This window comes from Oryzias latipes, chromosome 13 (assembly GCF_053564925.1).
Source record: "Oryzias latipes strain Hd-rR chromosome 13, Olatipes_Hd-rR_3.1".
Lineage (NCBI taxonomy): Eukaryota > Metazoa > Chordata > Actinopteri > Beloniformes > Adrianichthyidae > Oryzias > Oryzias latipes.
Genome location: NC_136249.1, coordinates 20,151,684 through 20,170,781, shown reverse-complemented (window position 1 = coordinate 20,170,781; position 19,098 = coordinate 20,151,684). Strand labels below are relative to the sequence as shown.

Genomic DNA, 19,098 nt, shown 5'->3' with positions numbered 1-19,098 from the left:
CATATAGTTGGAACAAATTGGACCGCATGCTGGTGTGATGGGTTGTACCGTCGACTCACAGCAAGAAGGTTTTGGTTCAAATCTCATTTGGGTTCTTGGCTGTGTGGAGTTTGCATATTCTCCCATGCAGACATAAGATGGAGAGAACTTTGTTTATCTTGTTTATGTGTGACCTCATAATGGTTTCATTTTTTCTGTTAGCCCCATTGCAGACATTTCAATTCCCCTTTGATCTACATTAAAAATTAGGGAGGAAGATGTAATATTTTCAGAAAATACCACTCTTCAACCCTGAAAAATAACATGGATAGTGAGCAAAAGACTAAAATATCAAAAGGTTTTTTTTCCTCTCCTCTCAGTTATGGTTAAGGTGTATCAACAGGGCGCAAATGCACAAAACAAATAAAAAAAACCTTTTTGTCCTAATACCAAAAGGAATATTTAACATAAGAAAAGTGAGTACATGAAAAAATAAGGTTTCAAATTTTGAGTTTGATGTAAGATTTATAATGTATTGAGAAGAAAGATGGGGAAGAAAATGTATAAAATGTTGAGTTTTTTCTTTTTTTTTATGGCGCACATTTAAAATTATTTTTCCTTTCTCTTTACTTTCCAATGTGGTCTTTTACACACTTGATACTTTTGAGTATCTCACTCCACAAAAATTCTCATTTTCATAAATAAAAAACTCGTCTCTAATTAAAACAGCAGATAAAGAAAGAGTCCAGTTGTCTTTGCCAGTTCTAACACTGTGACCAAGTTTTTATTTTTTTTGAGAAAGCAAATATTTAAAAAAGGACAGCAAGAGTACCTAATCATATTTTCCACATTTTATGGCACACGTAAAAGCCGATCATTATGAAATTGCGCAAACTTGATTTGGGAAAGTAAATTTGGCTAATGGAAGCCCAACAACTTCGAAAAAACTCGCATTTATCGAACAAAGTTTTTGAGCTCGGAGGAGTTGGTTTTTGGGGAGGATTTAAAAAAGGACACATTTTGTAAAACTGCAAATCAAAGAATTTTTTTTAGGATTAAATGAGTCACGTGGGTAACAATCGGATGGCTGCTTTGGACACTATACAGCGGACACCACAGGAGTTTCCACAGAGCATTGCACGCACAGCTCATCAAAAGTTGAGTGTGTCATGCAGAATTGTTGGATCCACAGCTCCTCTGTAAACCCCAAATCACTTCATTCATAGCCGCTCCCATGTGTAAGGAGCTTGTTGCTCCATGGCCTGAATATGACGCTGACGTCTCCTTTGATAGATGATGATGAGCGCTAGTGCCGTGGGAGAAATGTGGATTTAACTGCTGTAAATCAAAGTATTCACCATGTTTTCGAATGACATCGCCTGAGTTGGTTTGTGTTTATTAGCATAATTGGGATTTAATGGAAACGGTGTAATTGCGAAATTGTTTTTTTTCTCTACATTTCTAGAATTTCAATAAAGTTTTGTACATATGTTTAATGGAAACTCAGCTACTGACTCTTTTGTCTCACCTAATGCGCCGTCTGTGCGCCTCATGGCATTAGTTTAAAAATGGGCCATTCATTGACGGTGCGCCCTATAGTACAGAATAAACAGTACGTAGAAATTAAGTCAGCTGATGAATTCAGACTGGTCCAGGTTGACCCATACCATGGGTTATTGACTCTGGCTGCAGCTATTTACAGAATTACCCAAACGCTCTGTTGACGGGGACCCACACACAGGCTTGTGGCCTCGAAAATCCCTCTGACTTCAAGCCAGACAATGCTCAGAGTTAAATGTTGTTGTGAATATGACCCAGTGACCTCTGCCAAATCAACTCCTCTGCACAGACAGCCCCTGCAGTCATTTTATCATAACATAACAGCTGACAGCATCTGCTCTGACACAATTAGAAATGTGCACATCATCAAAGAGCCCAGATTAAAGGGCACAAGCCCAGGAGGGACGGGAAGAAAGACCACACGTAAAGGAGGAAGTGATAAATAGCTGGAAGGGAAAGCTGAAGCAGTGGAAGAAGGACAGACAGAAAATACTAGTCCAGGGAAGCAAGCAGGTGTGTGACAATAGGAAGGCTCCGTCAGTGAGTTAGAATTCAGGTAGGCAGACTTTGTTGGGGGAGTTGGAGGGTTTGTGTGGTATGAATACCAAAATACCCAATGAACGGGTGACATCCTTGAGCCTCACGAGCTCCTTGAGCCAGCCCCCCTTCAGCACACAGTCCCCCTGCGGGAGGCAAGGACGGAAGGAGGGGATGGGGTGGGAGGTTGAGTGCCGACAAGAACAGATCAAAGTAAAATAAATGAGTTCTTGATCTGCCTGTTAAAAGGAGAAGAGCGAACATACGTTTACAGTAGCGCAATGACATTTTTGCTGTTTTATTTGTTGAGATGTTCTCATAAAAGCAGGTCATAAAGGCTGTTTCTCCGTCCGTAAACCAAGTCTGCATTATTTTCACACCCTTTGCTTTTGCCTCACGTTGTTTCATTTCTTTAACACAACGATAAACCGGCATAAATTGATCCCTTGCTCTCAATGAAAATAATTTACAGATGGCAGAAAAAGTGTTTGTGAGAGCTGAAGTAACCACTCGTAAACTCACATTTACTGCTCATTGACTCGGATCCATGCTGCAATCACACTTTGGTTGTAGTGTGGGTTTTGTTGCCTCCCACCTTGTCCAAGTTACTACTTTTACCCAAACAGCTACAGATTACAGTTAGTTTCTGTGTTCTTTCACCTGCTGCCTCTGGGCTGAGCAAACAAGCGCCTGCTGCATGAAGCCGCCCAATCACGTACTGCATCTGCCTAACTGAAGATGGCTGACAGCATAGACAGCTGCTGACAGGATTTGAAACAGGGGCGCACACAAACACAAAACTGCTGACAATCTGTCCCGAACCTGCAGGCTAGCCCTCCAAAATAAAGTGAGTAGACCACCTATTCATCTATGATAATAGTGTTCAAGCTAAATCCCAGACCATCTGGAGGTGCTTGTCTTGCTGTAACCTCTTCATTCAGGCAGCTTTTGTGTTCACTGTGGATTTGTTTGCACTAAAAACAAATGTTGGAGAGGAATTTTCTACTAACGATGTAATCATCACAAGTGCATGCTAGTACTACTACAAAGAACAGAGGCCCCGTGCCTCACCTTCTTTACAATAATCATTTTGTTTAAGGATTTTAACCCTTTATTTGATGACATTCGGTCAACTAACTAACTCTTCAACTGTTGACGCAATTAACGTAATTCCAGAGGATTCTGAACCGGAGATAAGCCATCTTTTTCGCTCATATGCAGCACTGTGCAGTAGTGAAGTGATCACGCAATCAGCGCCGATCAACTTTTTCTGTCGTCATTATTGGTGCAAAGCCGCACTTCACCGTGTCAGAGAGTTACGGTCCAGTCAGTTGGACAGTTGCTAACATGATACGTATTTTTTCTGTTTTATTTATAGTCTGATTAGACGAGCTGCAGATATTTTACAGAGGATAAGAGTAACCTTTGCCCTCAAAAGTTGAAGGAAACTGGAAAGAAAAAGAAAAAAAAATTAAGAAGCTCAATGAAAGTATGTCTGACATTAGACTGGTCCATGGGCTTAAAAAGGTTGGAGACCACTTATATAGGTGGAAATATCACTCCATGAAAGCACGGGAATATACTGTGTATTAGTAAGCTTCATATTTTGTTGTGCTTCAGTATTTCATATTTTGCCACTCAGCTGTTAAATGTTTTCGTTCACTGGACAGTCACTGGTGGAACATGTCTGATTTGGTTCTACAATAAATAATAGATTTACAAAGAACAAAGTGAAGTGGAGTCAAAGTAAATCAAATTGTTAAGCTTTAGAGGGAAAAAAAAGAAAAATAATGAGCGACTTGATTATTATCCTCTCATTAGTCAGCAGGGGAGCCTCTTCACGCGTTATGGCTGGTCCATTAATAATGTAGGATTACTAGAAAATTAAGACAAATCACTAAAAAATCCTTGTTTTATTTTTATCTCTGTTTTAATGAGTGTTAAGCTTTTTTCCTCAAATCCAATTTGATTTCAAATAAAATTGAACAAGAAATGACTCCAGGAAGAAAATACGGTGACACGTTTTACAAAAAGGTTAAGTCTTTTTCGATGAGCCTCTGTGCTCCTGAGAGTGCTTCCCACATTCCCACTTTGCATCATTTTTGCTCCAACCTTAGAAAACAGAACTTTGTCTAGAGTAAATAATTTAAAGCACAAAGTGGGGACTTTTGAGCCGCACAGATCCCTCTGTTTTCCTTTTTGTCCTTGTCGTTTTCTCAAATTCCTCCTGTTGTCTTCATTTCTTAGCTCCTCTCCTTCACATCCACTTACGTGCCATCTGTTAGCTAAGAGTCCCACTTTTCTGCAGCTCTCTTCATCTTGATAACAGCACCTTGGTGGGAACTTAAAGTGTGAGTACACAGGGCCAACCATTCTCAAAATGCTGCTTCAGCATGCACCGAACTGTATGAGCAAACAGCAGGACCCATGTCAGCATATACTGCTCTTACTCCAAAAGGCCGCTTAGCAGTTAAGGAGTCTTTACAGCAGCGCTCTACCGCCGAGAGGCCATTGTGTGTGTTTCAGCTGTCGGATCTATTTTCAGTCGGCTATCATCATTATCGTCAAAAGCAATTACGCTCTATAGATAGACTGGCACTCGTTATGACTGGCAGCCGGATTTACCCAAAACGTGCTCCGTTTTACTGCTTTCTGCTCACTCCTGTGTTATGCAGCCCAGCCAACATGCCAGCGATTACAATTCATTTTCATCTATCAACAACTCCGAATGGGAATGTGGTCCTCCAAAGACACGCCCATCCAAATATGTGCTCCCTCATCGTCTCAAATTTAATTTTCAGGACCACAGAGATGCATCACTGCAGCGTTTAACTCCCACGTCCCCCCCAAAGGAGCACTCTACTGCAGAGACTGCTTGAAATGGAATTGTTCAGGTGTTTACCCCACCACCACAGAAATAGAGCATAAGGAACTTGAAGCTGAGTGACTGCGTTTACCTCATAACAACCCTCGGACAGTTGGCTCTTTGATCGCCTCAGCTGTACAACTGTCCTCCTGGCCCCCACAGCCGCCTTCATTTTACAGTCATTAGCAGATGGTAAACGTGCATCTGCGTGTAAATGGCTAATATCCCCCAGCTGACAGGCTATAAGCTGACGATGCACGATGGAAAATACAGTATGATCTCACACATGCGCATACAAACAGTGACACCAGCCAGTGCATCAGTAACTGCCTTCACTTTAGAGAACAATTTTACTGTTTGTAATGAAACAGTCCCTCCTTTGCTGTTATTCCATACTAGCTTGTTGGATTTTAGCGACTTTATCTCCTGGTAGCCGGTCCAAACAGGTAAAGGCATCTGTTTCTGCACTGCTTGGCTTCCTTCCTGCCCAAGCCAAAGCTTTTAACAATGTTTCTCTCATTTTCTCTAAACTGGGCCACTGTGTACCCTCAGTTAGACTGTAGGTCAAGTGTAGGTCATGGAAATGAGTTTGTAGTTAATGTAGCTGGACTGGTATAGTTGATTATCTGACCTGTTTTCCCTTTAATGCATCTCCTTGTGGAGAAATGCATCGTGCAAAAATACTCGTGTTTTTCTCTTGTTTTTTCCACATTGAGGACCTTGCAGGACCCAACATTTCATGTAGTTTAAATGCATCAGCAGCAGTCGTCTTTTATTGTTGTATTTCTGGGACTAATATCTGAAAAAAGGAAAGCATCTTCTTTTGGGTAGGACACTGTTGTGCAGCTCTGTTGGCAACTCATGGGAGACTGAGTTTGTGCTTTCATACAGTGTTGATCTGAATGTTTACATGCAAATGAGATTCAAATAATAATAGTGCTATCAGTTCATGACAGAAAAGTCTCTTTTTATTGCACCACAAGCCCAATATTTACGGTCACGGTCACTTTCTTTCCCCTTGTTAGCCAAATTAAACCAGGCAACACGGAGTTTTGTCAAACGCTTCAACACTGAAATTCAGAAATACTCAAGTCCTCAGGCAAAAATCCATGTTTTTTTTTACAAGCTAATAAGTGTATCATTACACTTATTTTTTCACTTTTTGCTGTCGTTTTAACAAAAGCTTGTTTTGGGTTGATGTCTGGGCTAAATGTGGGATGTTGCTAATGATTTCTAAAGTTTATGTTTTGTTTTTCAGGGACGAAGGCCAGGTTACTTCTCCTTCCTCGATCCCTTCTCCCCTGGCGTCTGGCTCTTCATGCTTCTAGCCTACTTGGCTGTCAGCTGCGTCCTTTTTCTCGTTGCCAGGTAAAAAGCTCAGTGGGTCTCTCTGCAGATGAGACAGGCAGTAAAGAAGGAGAAAAACCAACAAAGACTTCTGACGAGAGTTTAAACATGAAAAGGTTTGTTTGTTGGACGCATGCTGCAGGAAACAGGTGTCTGCTCTCTCGCATCTCTTTGGCGTCTGCCGTTGATCTTCCACATCACAGTGTTTCCCCCCCTCCCTTCCAGCAGTCGGTCCCTGGCACCACACTGCCACCTGCTGGCCAGAGATGGAAGTGGCATAACTGCTGCAAAAATACTTCATAACATCAGAAACATCTAGTCACAAAAAATAGAAAATTACCCTACGCCTGCTGATTTAATCAAGATTCCAGATTGGTAGACTTATTGCATCTCTGAAGAGAGCTGTATGGGTGGCTTGAGGCTATAATTGGCACCCTACTTATGGAGGTTGGGAGATGCAATTTAATCGTTGTAATTATGCTTAAAATCAAGTGTGCACCTCATTTTTTCCTGGATTTACAAAGAGAAGATTAAATTGGGCAGTAATTTGTTTAAAAATGGTTTTATAAAAAGCACATTTCTTTGTAAATGTGTTACATCAAAACACACACAACCCTAATTCAAAGACTGGTTGAAAATACCTTTTTGACTATCCTAAAAAAAAAAAGTAACTGCTAGATGTGAAAATATAGAATACGTAGGTATGAAAGGAAGCCACTGATGGTGACTTCAAGCTCAGTTGATTGTTAGTCACCTCATCCTTCAACCCTCTTTCTGCCTCTGTATCTCTCTATCCCTGGGGATTTACACACGCTGAATACATTTTTCCTGCCTGTCACTTTTTGCATAACCTGTTGTCTCTGCATCCCCAGACTGACACCGTATGAGTGGTACAATCCTCACCCGTGTCTGAAGGGCCAATGCAACCTGCTGATCAACCAGTACTCACTCGGCAACAGTTTCTGGTTCCCCGTTGGGGGATTCATGCAGCAAGGGTCCACCATAGCTCCCAGAGCTCTCTCCACACGTTGTGTGAGCGGCGTATGGTCAGTATTCACCTTTAAATCAATAATGTAGAATAAAAACAGTTTTTTTTAATGATTTCTTTAAAGTAAATAAGCTTAGTTTACTTTCAGTTGTCTTTTAAAATGTTTTGGTAAAATCATTTTTTTTCTAGTTGGAGTACGCTTTTTTTTTTAATTGCAGGAAATGCAATATTCTGCTGTGGCTGCACGTGGCTGGAGTGTTTAATATTTTGGTTATCGCTTCTCTCTGTGCACCGAGTTGCAGATATGTAAAGATAATCTTTGCAGCTTTCATATTTGAAAATGTTGACGTCTCTGCAGTTTGCCAAGGCATAACAAGGCTTAAAATCCCAAAGGCCAGGTCATAGAGCCACTACATACAATTTGTGCAATTTCCATGTATGAAGTTTCAGTCTTTCGTGATAAATGCGTGCTATACGTAATTCATACATGTTTCTTGTGTTTGTCATTCATCCATGTGCGCAGATTTCCATTAAGGTATTCAGCTGACGGGTCTTTACTTGAATTTAGTTTTTTAGCAATACAAATTTTTGTTCGAATGGTGAATTACGCAGTTTATTTATATTTTACGTAGTTTATTTGCAATTCTTTTGCAAATCTTAAAGAATTGTGTGTGATTTTTGTGAGATGCATACACAAATTTATGGCTTTCCACTACCGTTCCACATACAGTATGTCTAACAAAATTTTCACGCATGTACCACCATGTAATTTATACTGTGTTCTGCGCACATTTCACGTTAAAATTACATAATTGATGCACAAATCACTAATGAATTGCATATAAACAGCGCAATAATCATGCACGGTTCATGTTCTACTTTGATTTACGTGTTATTTGCGTGTTATTTGCGTGTTTTATCTGTACTTCTTCCGTGGTTTTAACGTGGTTCCTTCGTGATACATCTGTGAACAATTTCACGTAAAGACCACCACGTTTCTCACTCTTTCCATGTATATTCACGTATGACCAATCTTCATTTGTGCAATATGCGCAAAATGTAAGTAGTGTCTGTGTGACACGGCCATAACTTGCTGTCCAAGTGACTGCTTATTAACTTCACTCGGGGTTTTCAGGATATCATATTTCAAGATAACGGCAACATATGTGTGTGTGCATTCATGACATCAGACATTGTCTGCATTTTAGTCACCATCCAAACCGAGCATTCTCACCTTTTCTCCATAAACACCCGCCCACCAATATATCCACCGCAAAATCCTCCGTAAATCCTGCTGTGCGTTCTCCTGCAAGGTGTGCGATTGCACACGTTCATCTGAATAATCCATCTCCACACAGCCATCTGCGCATATACATGTGTCTGTGCAGTATCTGATTACATGTGTCAGGGATTTGTCTGCTCACACAGGTGGGCCTTCACGCTGATCATCATCTCTTCATACACCGCCAACCTGGCTGCCTTCCTAACGGTCCAGAGGATGGAGGTGCCGATAGAGTCGGTGGATGATCTGGCAGACCAGACATCAATAGAGTATGGCACAATGCACGGAGGATCCACAATGACTTTTTTTCAGGTGAGGGCTGACACTCAGCATGCAGCTGCAACCAAAAGTTTACATTGACGCAGAGGATAGCTGAACGGAATTCATCCGATTTGCAAAATGTCAGACATTTGAAGAAACAGTGTTGATCTTCTGTAGAGGTGGAATTAGACTTGTATTTTTGGTTTAGAAATTTCATCTTAAACTTTTCATAGATAAGGGGGGAATATTTAAAAAAAAGATGTGCTAGGAAGAGTGTTACTACTTTCAAAATAATAATGCCCAAGTACAAGAAGAATGTCTAAACCATTAGAGAAAGAGTAACACAGTGCTAATAGTTTAAACCTGCAGTACCTGATTTATACCAAACGTAACCCTTAGTAGTCTGAAGTCTTTGTTTTTTTACTTTAAAATTTGCTCTGTTAATTTAACTTTAAACTTATTTTATGTGGCAATGCATGATTTCCATTTTTTTTTTTTATTTACAGGTATTTTTGTTACACAGTAATTGGCAGAAAATCTGAATTTCAAGTCTTTCATTTTTACATTTAGTAAGCTTTAATTTTTTTTTTGCTGCATCAGTCCCAAAAAATTTGGAGCAAACAGTATACTTATCTAACAAATATCAAATTTGAACAGCAAAAAGAAATTCTAAAAACAAAAGACAAAGCAAAGACAAAGGGAAAATAATATTTTGAAAAAGTTTTAAAAAAAGGCAGGGCTCCATTTAAAGCTCTTTTATGATCATGTGTCATAACTCTTATATTTGTTTTGACCCAAAAATGTCAAAGCTAAAAACTTTCTGAAACTTTTATGTGGATCTTAGAGTAAAAATTATACTAATGGGGTTTCATTCCTACTTTGTGAGCGGCAAACTCATCGATGGGTTCTGAGACTAAGAAAATAGTTAAAAGGTCAAAGCTGAACTTTGTTGGCAATTAATCTTTATGTTGACCAATGCCAAAAATCTCATTTTTTTATGCATTTGTCTGTAGATGTATTGTGCCAATGTTGTGCATCCTGAAAATAAAATTTTCAGCTGTTATGGCAAAAAAGTACGTGAACAAACATAGCCTTTTTCCCAAAGGAACGTTTTAATTGGACGATGAAGTAAAATAAATCTAACTACGACATATTTAATTAGTTACTTCCTGTTTCCCTTATAATCTAATGACTACACTGTACAGTTATGGGAGATTTCCTCCTAGTGCAACAAATTGATCAGTATAAATTGAGGCTACACACCGATGCAGTTCTGAACTGTCTCTTGGAAAGTCTTTAACATCAATTTTCTCTAATCAAGCAGGAAAAGTGTGCTACAAAAAAAACATATATCTAAAACATATTTGAAGTTAAAAAAAAACATTTTGATATACTCTCTAATTATTTTGTTATTAAAGACATAAAATCCAAAAGTTTCCTGAACTCTAATGACATGCATCAAAGGAAGGTCTGCCTTTTTTTTATTTTTTATAAATCACATTGTAGCTTTGACTACATCCATCCGCAGCCCACTGAACACATGCAAGCATTGCTCCCTTTAAAGACTCTAGTGATCAATGAGAGACATGACCCGTGCCTTTTTTTCCTGTTCCTGCCGTCTGCCACCTCTATATGCAACCTTTATCTGCTTCACATCTGTTATCTGCACAACTATTAAATATGTGTCTCCTTTGGGGGGACGAGGCTCTGTCCACATCACACGCACATCACACAAAGCAGACAGAAAAAAAAACACTGAGAAATAGATGCTGCTACAGGGAAGAGTACAGTGGAAGGTGAGAGGGATGGAAAGGAAACTTGGGACTTCTTGGTGATTTTACTTTCACCAGACCTTGAATAGATGGTCATCATTTGACAGGAATCAAAGCTCTTTTTGCCTCCTCTTCAAAGTGTCAGATATCTAAATGCTAAACAAAGACATGGGCAGAGGTTGTGTACATGCACATTTGCAGCTAATCCTCCATTTCTGTCACTGCCATGCAGAACTCCCGCTATCAAACCTATCAACGGATGTGGAACTTCATGCACTCAAAGCAGCCCAGTGTATTTGTGAAGAGCACAGAGGAGGGGATTGCTCGGGTCTTAAACTCCAACTACGCCTATCTGTTGGAGAGCACCATGAATGAGTACTACCACCAGAGAAACTGCAACCTGACCCAGATCGGAGGACTGCTGGACACCAAAGGCTATGGCGTCGGCATGCCACTGGGTGAGTAGAGAGTGATGCATGAGAGAAGAATTCAAAGTGACTGAAGAAAGAAGGAGAGGTTCGAGGTTCGCTGTTAATTCCATCCACAGGGATGCTGAGATAGATAGAAAAAAAAGTAGTTAGAGTGTAGGTCCAAACAAGCAAACTATTGTTTTCTGTAATTTAGTAAAGATAAATCAACCTAACATGAGAAAAAGTAATAGGTCTACTTACAACTCAATGCTTGGCTGCAAAAAATATAGAATCTTAAAATAAACAAAAACGATGATCAATTCTTGAATGTATAAAAGACACAAAACTTCTTCTCAATGACTCTCCAATGAAAGAAGCTGTTTTTCCTTATTTCTAAAAACGGATTATTTCGTGATAGGGCTGGGATTATATAAATTTGCTTCTTCCCACTCCTTTTCAGGCAATAAATCAAGCTCTACTTAACTTTAGTTAATGATCACTGTATTCAATTAAGCAAATGTGATTTAAGTGACTTTTTTGTTTTGTTTTATTTTCTGTCTTTTTAATCCATGCATTTCATCATTTCTGTAATGAATTTGATAAATATCTGTAAATTCTTTATTGCTTTGACTACAATGCTTGAAATAAATCAATAAATCAAATGATGAATCTTGATTTCTAAAAAAGAGGGTAGTGTGTTCTGAGTTCAGTAACAGAGAAACGCTGCCGGAAATGGCCCTGCCGTCTCATTGGTCAGTCTCCAAGTCCGTTTCAGCTAGCAAGAAAACAGACAAGAGGTGAAGTTTGAAACTGACAGCACTCAACATTGTCCAATGCATTCAACTCAGCTGACAGTTTGAGTCTAGCTCTGTATTCTGGACCAGTTTTTGCTGTACTATAAATAATTGAAAATGTTGTGCCTCATGTATTATTAGGATCTGTTTTTTGTTCAGTTTTTTTTTTGTTTTTTGTATCTTTATTTACGGTAGTTTGAATCCTATTAACCGGAATGCATGAATTTTCGAGTGTCCTCTGAGGATGTAAAGCACAGAGGAGAGTAGGGAGATGAAGGCTCGTGAAGTGTACTGCCCCCTGACTACCCTGCCGTCTGTACCAATCACACAGCACAAAGCTGTCCAACCAGGTGGACGAATAATCTTACCAACCAGCTCAAGAACTTCATAAGACTTTTCCGGTTTACTTCTTACTTTAAAATAACCGAGGACTAATTTACCTCCCTACTACATCAGTTTGAGGACAGTTCAACTGTAGGTATAGTTTTCTTGTTTTTCTTCTTTAGGTGACAGGTTATGGAGGCAAGGTCACACGTCGTTTGACCTGTCATTCTTGCTGTATGCCCCATGCCTGCATCAGAACTGCTGTCACACATATGTGTCAAAACAGAACCAGAGAAAGGAGTTCAGGTCAGACACATGATAAAAGGCCTTGTGCTGGAACTTGATCCTTTCAAAGAGATCAGAAGTTACCTGTTTGATGTTTAGTGGTGAGTGATTCTGCAAGCCACGATGAACTAACAAAACCCCTGACATGTCTTGGCTGTGACTTATGTGGTCCATTAGTTTATGATCTGGTGTCATGTGGAGGCAGCGGCTGGCTATTTATAGGGGGTGAATAATGAGCTGCAGTTTGCACTCTGTCTGTGTGCACACCAGGAAATCCTTCTCTAATCAAGAACAGTTAGAGAGGATATGCTGCAGATGAGTCTTCCTTTGCCAAAGGAGTCCCGTAAAAGATGTAAAACAAGGCCAAAACCTGGACTATCGCCATCGCACAGTGCAGATAAAATACTGTGTTTTTCTGGCTGCTCAGTCTCCAAGCATAAAACATTTCAAATTCCAGTTAAAATTCTTCATGTTGTGCTCCAACAAAACTTTTTTCTTGCTGCTTTTTCTTAATCACACATGGCTATAATGTTCTCGGTGCAGCTCACACAGAACAGATCTGCTAAGATCTGCTTAGGCCTAATGAACTGCAACATTAGGAGCAAGTTAACTCAGAGTATTGTGTTTATAATTTTTCTATCTAGCTATGTAGTTCAAATATTGATGTGTTGCTATAGCTTTGGTTGTACAATATTTGAGGCTATTTAAAATATTAGGAATTCTGAATTTATTTCCTCTTTTAAAAAAAACTCACAGGATAAAGGAGAGAGTAAACTCTCACAGAAAATATTAGAAATGTGGGTTTATTTCAGACTCTTTTCCTCCTTCTTCCCCCCCAGGGTCTGTGTACCGTGATGAGTTTGACCTCGCCATCCTCAAACTGCAGGAAGAGAATCGTTTGGAGATCCTCAAGAGGAAATGGTGGGATGGTGGCAAGTGTCCAAAAGAGGAGGATCATCGAGCTAAAGGTTTTTCTTCGACTTTAAAGTCCTGATCTGGATGGCTCACGTGTAGCGAATGTGTTCATTCTTGATCAGGATTTTTTCTTTCCAGGTCTGGGTATGGAGAATATAGGCGGTATCTTTGTGGTGCTGGTGTGTGGCCTGCTTGTAGCAATCCTCATGGCTGTGCTGGAGTTTGTCTGGATGTTAAAGCAAACACCAGGAAATGAGGTGGGAGAGAGCATCATACTACATCTACTGATTAGCGAATATAGACCACAATGCATTACGTTTAAATAATTTTTGAAACAAAATATATTTTTATTGACTTAATTATAAACCACCCACATTATAATCATCAGAACACTGTGGATTCATAAATAGTATTCGTAAAATTCTCGTGTTGCTTAGGTTTTTAATTTGTGAAATCTGTGGAATTTGTGAAATATTTGCTGTTTAAAATAAAAAGTAGTGAGCGTGGTGTCCAAATTGCTTTTAAAATCCAGGGCACTAGATAGTCCTGCACTATATCGTTTTTTATTGGTTTGAGAGGGAATTCTGACATATTCTTTTGTATTTGTGTCAGTTTTTCCCCACAATCCAATACTTCATCTGAAAGGGGTGTCAAAAAGGTCTTCCTCTTTCTGACTTTGTTAATTTCTGAACGATCTATAAAGTGATGTACATAGTTTAATATACGCTGTCGTAGTATCGTCACAAATAAGAGATCAGATATATAAATATTGTTTGAAGAGAGACATTGATATTCTACTATTTTTAAATTTGCTTGCCCTTAAAAAATGTAAAAGCTATTTTTTGTGTGTATTTGAGGCAAATCTGATTGTACATTGCTGACTTCGCTCTGTGAAAAATTAAGTTAAACCTCTAATTGTTGTCCGTTTAGATGAGCTGAGTACAGATGTTCTGTGTGTGTTGCAATTTGTGTGTTTTTCCCTCTATTCACTTCCGATAACCATAAAATGTATCTGTTATGTGTCTGTGATGTTCATCAGTCTGTCCTGATCAAGTCAGTCAGTCAGTGAGTGGTCTGGCATCTCTCCCTGTCTCCCTCTCTTACCCCCTCTGCACCCTGTCTTTTTCTTCCTGTGTGTGTGCTCGCAGCAGTCAGTGTGTGACGAAATGCTACGGGAGCTCCAGGGCATCATTCTGTGCCGCAACAGCCTCCAGGTGAGGCGCCGGCGGACGCCGTCGATGCTGCGGCCAAAGCCTTTGCCCCTGGAAGAACGCCGCGCGCGGGCTGCGGCCGTCAGCCTCAGCAACGGGAAAATCTGCGGTGGTACCGGACTGCCCGAGCACCTCTCTCACAGATTCACACAGGAGGCCGCCCTGGTTGCTAGGGGTTGCACCCATATTCGGATTTGTCCCGAGTGCCGTCGCTTCCAGGGACTGAGAATGCGTCCTGCAGCCGGGGCTACGGGGATCCTGCCGTCTCCCACGCACAGTGAGGAAAGCATAGACTGGGACAAGGCCACAAATAGCAGTGAACCTGAATAACACACGGGAAATGATGCCAGACTGACCCTTCCAGCTGACACCCCTGTTGATTGCAGGGATCAAAGACATTGTGGTATTTTGATTCAGCCATTTGGAGCTTATTGTTGAAGGGCAGGACAATGCTCTGGGCTTTGCTTTGCCCTTGAGACAACAGTCCAGAGCCAGTTTTTGGAATCTCCTTGGGTGAATTTTTTTCCCTCACAGCAGATGAGAAATGGATGAGTCTGTCTCATGTAGTCCCTGTTGGCTCTTTGCACAGGATGGACAAAGACAGCAACGGGGCATTTGTACTATGCAGTATTTTCCGTCAGTTATCATCGTGCTGTTGCTTTTTTATTTGGTATTAATATTATGACTTTCTGTTGGAATATTAGTATTGTATTGTATGTTTTCTTTTCTTTTTTTAATCTGTCATTCTGCTGTACGAACATGTATTGCCTCGAAACAGCTGGAGGAAGATGGACAAGCTACGACAAGGTCATTCCTCAAAACCTTTTATTTTGAAAGTGCCAAAAACCATAAGTTTGACCTTGTGGCTGAGCCTTGAGAAGACAACAAAGTTAGAAAACATACAGACTTCTTTTTGTAGTAATGATATTCAATTAAAACATTTTTAACTGTTGATATCTCTGAAAGACAGCATCGCATGTCAGGAGGGGTTGGCATTGAGTGATGATTTGCTGAAAGAAAGTGATGGAAAAAAATACCTGCATACAGACCTCCATTCATTTTTTTCTTTTTTGTGTGTCGTTTGATTACTTTTTCATTATTTATTCTTTTTTACGCCACTCAATGTACCAAAAACCCCTTTACTGGAACCCTCACTGTTCAAAATGTACACCGGTGAATACTTTTCATGGCGCATATAAGCAGGGTGATTTGGTTTTATCAGTGGATGAATCAAACCCAGCATTTATGACATTTAACCAAAAGCATAAAGTTTCTAGTAAAGCAAAGAGGTTTTTTATGTCTGCAGTTGACTGGGGTTCTTCTAAATGTCAAGGCAGTTTTGCTTTTATTGATTGGGAAGTTTTACACACACCATTTAAAGCAGCTTTTCAATTGTGGTCTCCTTCTGTCAGGCTATAACATTTTCTTACTTTTATTTAAAGGGATAGATAGGAATGGAAAAACACTAAGAAAGCCCACTAAGTCCTGACAAAAATTTGATTTTTGGGGAAGAATAAATATGTTTTTTTAAACCCTTCTGATGAAATCCACATGTAAAAATTCAATATCATTTGATTAGTTAGTCTCAGTTATGATGATTTGGTAAGTTTTTGCCAACATTGTTAGTTAAAAAATAAAAATATTGACACATATTGATAAAGGCACTTTTACTATTTACCCACTGTCTCTAATTTGATTCACACATTTTTAACATGGAATAACTATTATAAAGAAAGTATTATAAACAAATCTTACATTATTTTAATACAGCAATTCATTATTTTTATAAAATGAATAACAACAAATGAGTTCTTCTAACCTTAAAGGTTTTAAAATCAGCAAAATGTTCCCCATCAAGTGTTTTTGAGATTTAGGGAAAGCAGCTATTTTGAAATCAGACTGGAAAAGCACTTCTACTGCCCCAATGGAATGATAATAAACTACATGGCAGAAAACATCCAAAGTTTTTTTTAAAAGCTTGGATCATGCTAATGAAATAGGGGTCTTAGAAATCTAATATTAAACAAGTTGTTATAAGGGTAAAAAAATACTAAAAGAAAAGCTAAAAAAAATGAATCATTTCTTTGTTTTTCCCTCTTGAAATTGGACAAATCAAATTATATTGAATTATTTAATCAGATGAATAAAGCCCTTTGTTCAAAATACATTGATACCTCTATTTAAAAATATAATTAACCCATTTTGGTTGTGTTTCCAGTAGAAATTGTTGCCTCAGGAAAAAAAACCGCCAAAAACAAAGATTGCTCATCTTTTCTGAAGGGGCTGCGTGAAACCTGCTCAGATTTAGGTCACAGCAACAAGAATCAGAGGTTATCCACCTGTCGGCTGTCAGTAATCATAGCAAAGCCACCTAAGCAGATTGGAAATCAAACCACAACAGCTCTTCAAAGGTCTGTTTTTTTGTCGTGATTATTTTTCTCCCACGAGTTGTCTTCTCCAAATGTTTTTTTTCCACACATTGAGCTTGCTTGAGCTTGTTTATTGTTCCATTCTTCATAGAACCTCTTTATTGTTTTCATCCCCCAAGCAAAACTTTGCAATGCTTTCAGAGAGGAAACCCAGAGATTCACAATATTTTAGCACATGTTCAGTTTCAAAAGAATGACACATTCTAGGTAAATACTTTTATTTTAATAATAAATGATTCAAATGCCAAATCAAGTGTAAAAAAAATGCAATATCCACATGTGATCATTGTATTCTAAATAGTTGCCATCCGTATTTTGAATGTAACTTAAAAAAAAATACTATTCGTAAGAGTTTGAAGGGTCTCACTGGTCCTGATGGGAACATCTTAAGCTCTGAAAACACTTACAAGGCTGCTAAATCAAGCGTGCTTCGACTGAGATTGCCAATTACCTTGACAGCACGGAGAGCAGAGAAGTAAAGATTAAAACAAATTCCACTGAGGCTCCGGGCGACTTTCTCTACCAAACAGTCCAACAATATCTGGCTGCTTTTTTCTATATGCTTTATATTTGTTGCTTACGTTTTCTTCCATAATAATCTGTTTTTAATTGAACTTCCCCCCTTTATGTTTGCCTCTTCTCTTCTCTCCTTTATGTAAACTTCCCATCGGTCATGCTGAATCACCTCTTGTAGTTTAAGGGAACATTTTTATTTATTTATTTTTAAATCCTAAAATGTATTTATTCAATCAGGAGAAATGATCACGATTGACTGTCTTTGTTGAGACACGAAAGGGCAGCCATGTAAGGGTTGCCGAGTAAACATAGGAGGAACTGAGTGAAATCCAGGAATTTAAAGCATCAACATCCTGATTTTATTCCATTTCCGATCTGAATGCTCATGAATCTTTCAAAAGCTTAGAATTTGTGTTTGCAGGAAGTTTTGGCAAAGAATGACGAGTTTTAAAGACCCATATTTATGCACAAGTCTAAATTCCGTTGCAGTTTGTTGTTCATTGTGATTTGTGGTGGAGTTTCCAGCCTCCTCAGGATGCTGATGGATCACCTGCTTCTGATTTACCGGTCAGTTAGACTGCACTTGGCCTCGTCTAGTGCTGGCTTTACCTTAACATGGCATTTCCTCAACAAGCACATGCTTGAGTATGAAAGTGACACACAGGCACTCGCCTCTACTTGTATGTCAGTGTGTAAAGTTTGTCATTCTGGTCATCATCTGGTGCTCCTCCATAAATTAAGAGCTTTTGCTGCTGTCCAATGTCTTGCTGCTGTTGGATTTATGAAGCCAATAATAGGTACTAAGCACCTGGAGAGCTGCTTCAAGCTTACCATGTGAAGAGTAACAGTTCTTCCTAATAATGGCTGACAGTACATGCTCATGTTTTCTGCTAAACCACAAAACCTTTCCTTTAGTTCCTACCTCTGTGCATGTACCCCTGCTTTTATTCTGATATGTTCTTTTATGGCAGTAGCTGAACTTATTCAACTCATTTCCCCTGTCCTCTCCATGTCATTGTGAGATCATTGCTTTGTCCTTGCTCAAAGCAAAACTCGCAAGGACAAGATCTTTCCCTCTACGGATCCTTAGCACTAATGAGCACCGGATTAGATGATCGTCAACACAAACTAAATTCAATTCTGATGAATACATCGGTAAGGATCTTTATTTTTGTATTTGCAAACTTATTTGTTCTTTATGTGTTCTCATATGAGGGGGTTTTCAGGGTGTATGTGATGTCTACAAAATAGGATGCTGTCAAGGCCGTTGCAACCTTCTGCTCACTGACGGATGCTGAAGAATTTGACCAAAACGTCTTGACATCGCCTGTCTTTCAGAGAAATAAAAATGGAACTTCATTTACCTGTTGTGCTGTTTTTCTATATATATTCTTGGGTGGCTGTGGAGCAGAGGTAGAGTGGTCAACCTCGGATTGGGTATCGCAGGTTCGGTTCCCGCCTTGCCCACCCATGTGTCGAAGTGTCTTTGGGCAAGACACTGAACCGCACATTGCTCTTGGTGGTTACAATGGTCAGTGTTTAGCAGTGGAGCCACCATTATTGATTGAAACCTTTATTTCACCAGGCAAAACATTAAGAACAATTTCTCATTTACAATGTTG

The 19,098-nt window shown here is 39.4% G+C and overlaps 1 protein-coding gene across 4 annotated transcripts in view; it reads left to right on the top strand.

Moving 5' to 3' along the window:
* The window catches only part of grik4 (glutamate receptor, ionotropic, kainate 4), a 382,863-nt gene extending 364,028 nt beyond the window's left edge, over positions 1 to 18,835 (top strand). For 2 of the 4 annotated variants that reach the window (XM_023961354.2, XM_078930071.1), the window contains 7 exons: positions 6,201 to 6,310; positions 7,162 to 7,335; positions 8,706 to 8,871; positions 10,825 to 11,050; positions 13,245 to 13,373; positions 13,459 to 13,577; positions 14,469 to 18,835. In XM_023961354.2, coding sequence (XP_023817122.1) covers positions 6,201 to 6,310; positions 7,162 to 7,335; positions 8,706 to 8,871; positions 10,825 to 11,050; positions 13,245 to 13,373; positions 13,459 to 13,577; positions 14,469 to 14,861 — 1,317 coding nt within the window. In that variant the 3' untranslated portion in view covers positions 14,862 to 18,835. Of the gene's footprint in view, positions 1 to 6,200; positions 6,311 to 7,161; positions 7,336 to 8,705; positions 8,872 to 10,824; positions 11,051 to 13,244; positions 13,374 to 13,458; positions 13,578 to 14,359 lie in introns of all 4 variants that reach the window. The other 2 variants (XM_023961355.2, XM_023961356.2) reach the window with 2 other exon arrangements.
* Positions 18,836 to 19,098: the final 263 nt, after the last annotated feature.